The sequence below is a fragment of the Eurypyga helias genome, unplaced genomic scaffold (genome assembly GCF_000690775.1).
Source record: "Eurypyga helias isolate BGI_N326 unplaced genomic scaffold, ASM69077v1 scaffold27951, whole genome shotgun sequence".
NCBI classification, from domain to species: domain Eukaryota; kingdom Metazoa; phylum Chordata; class Aves; order Eurypygiformes; family Eurypygidae; genus Eurypyga; species Eurypyga helias.
Genome location: NW_010233161.1, coordinates 1 through 668, shown reverse-complemented (window position 1 = coordinate 668; position 668 = coordinate 1). Strand labels below are relative to the sequence as shown.

Sequence of the window (668 nt, the reverse complement as noted above, 5' to 3'; positions counted from 1 at the left end):
GCATGTACATGTGTGCATGTGCATCAATGCGTGTGCATGCACGTGTGTGCAGGTACATGTGTGCACGTGCATCAATGCGTGTACATCAATGCGTGTGTGTGCATATGTGCATCGATGCGTGTTCATGCACATACGTGCATGTGTATCAATGCACACCCGTGTATGTGTTCACACCTCGTATGTGCGAACATGTGTTCACGAGTGGCTGTGCCCATGGCACCGTCACCCAGATGGAGGAGCTGCGAGTGCCCCACAGCGGGTCCAGCCCCCCACGGGGTGACAGGTCCCCGCAGTGCCATGTGCTCTCTGACCCTCCCTCCTCGTCCTGCCCCGGCTGCATCTGCCCGTGGTGTGGGGGTGACCAGCTCAGTGCTCCCCTGCCCGGCTGTGTCTCCCTGCAGCATCCAGCGAGCAGCAGTGTGGATCCTGGAGAACTATTACCACGATTTCCCGGTCTACAACCCTGCCCTCCTCAACCTGCCAAAATCCGTCCTGTCCAAGAAAATGTCCGGGTTTAAAGTCTATTCCCTCGGCGAGGGTGAGCTCCCCTTCCCTTGGCTTCTCCTCGTGTTCCCTCTCCTCCTTCCCCATCCCTGTGTTTTCCTCTCTGGAGGCTTCCCTTGGTTAGGGAGCGGGATCGCCGCAGCCTGGCCATGGGGCAGGGGGGG

General features: G+C 59.1%; 1 protein-coding gene across 1 annotated transcript in view; it reads left to right on the top strand.

Moving 5' to 3' along the window:
- The window catches only part of LOC104517102 (vang-like protein 2-B), a gene marked incomplete at both ends in the record, with an annotated part of 1439 nt that extends 901 nt beyond the window's left edge, over positions 1-538 (top strand). Inside the window, one exon of the mRNA XM_010161659.1 lies at positions 402-538. Within this exon, the coding sequence (XP_010159961.1) occupies positions 402-538 (137 nt within the window). The remainder of the gene's footprint in view (positions 1-401) is intronic.
- Between the last annotated feature and the right edge of the window lie 130 nt (positions 539-668).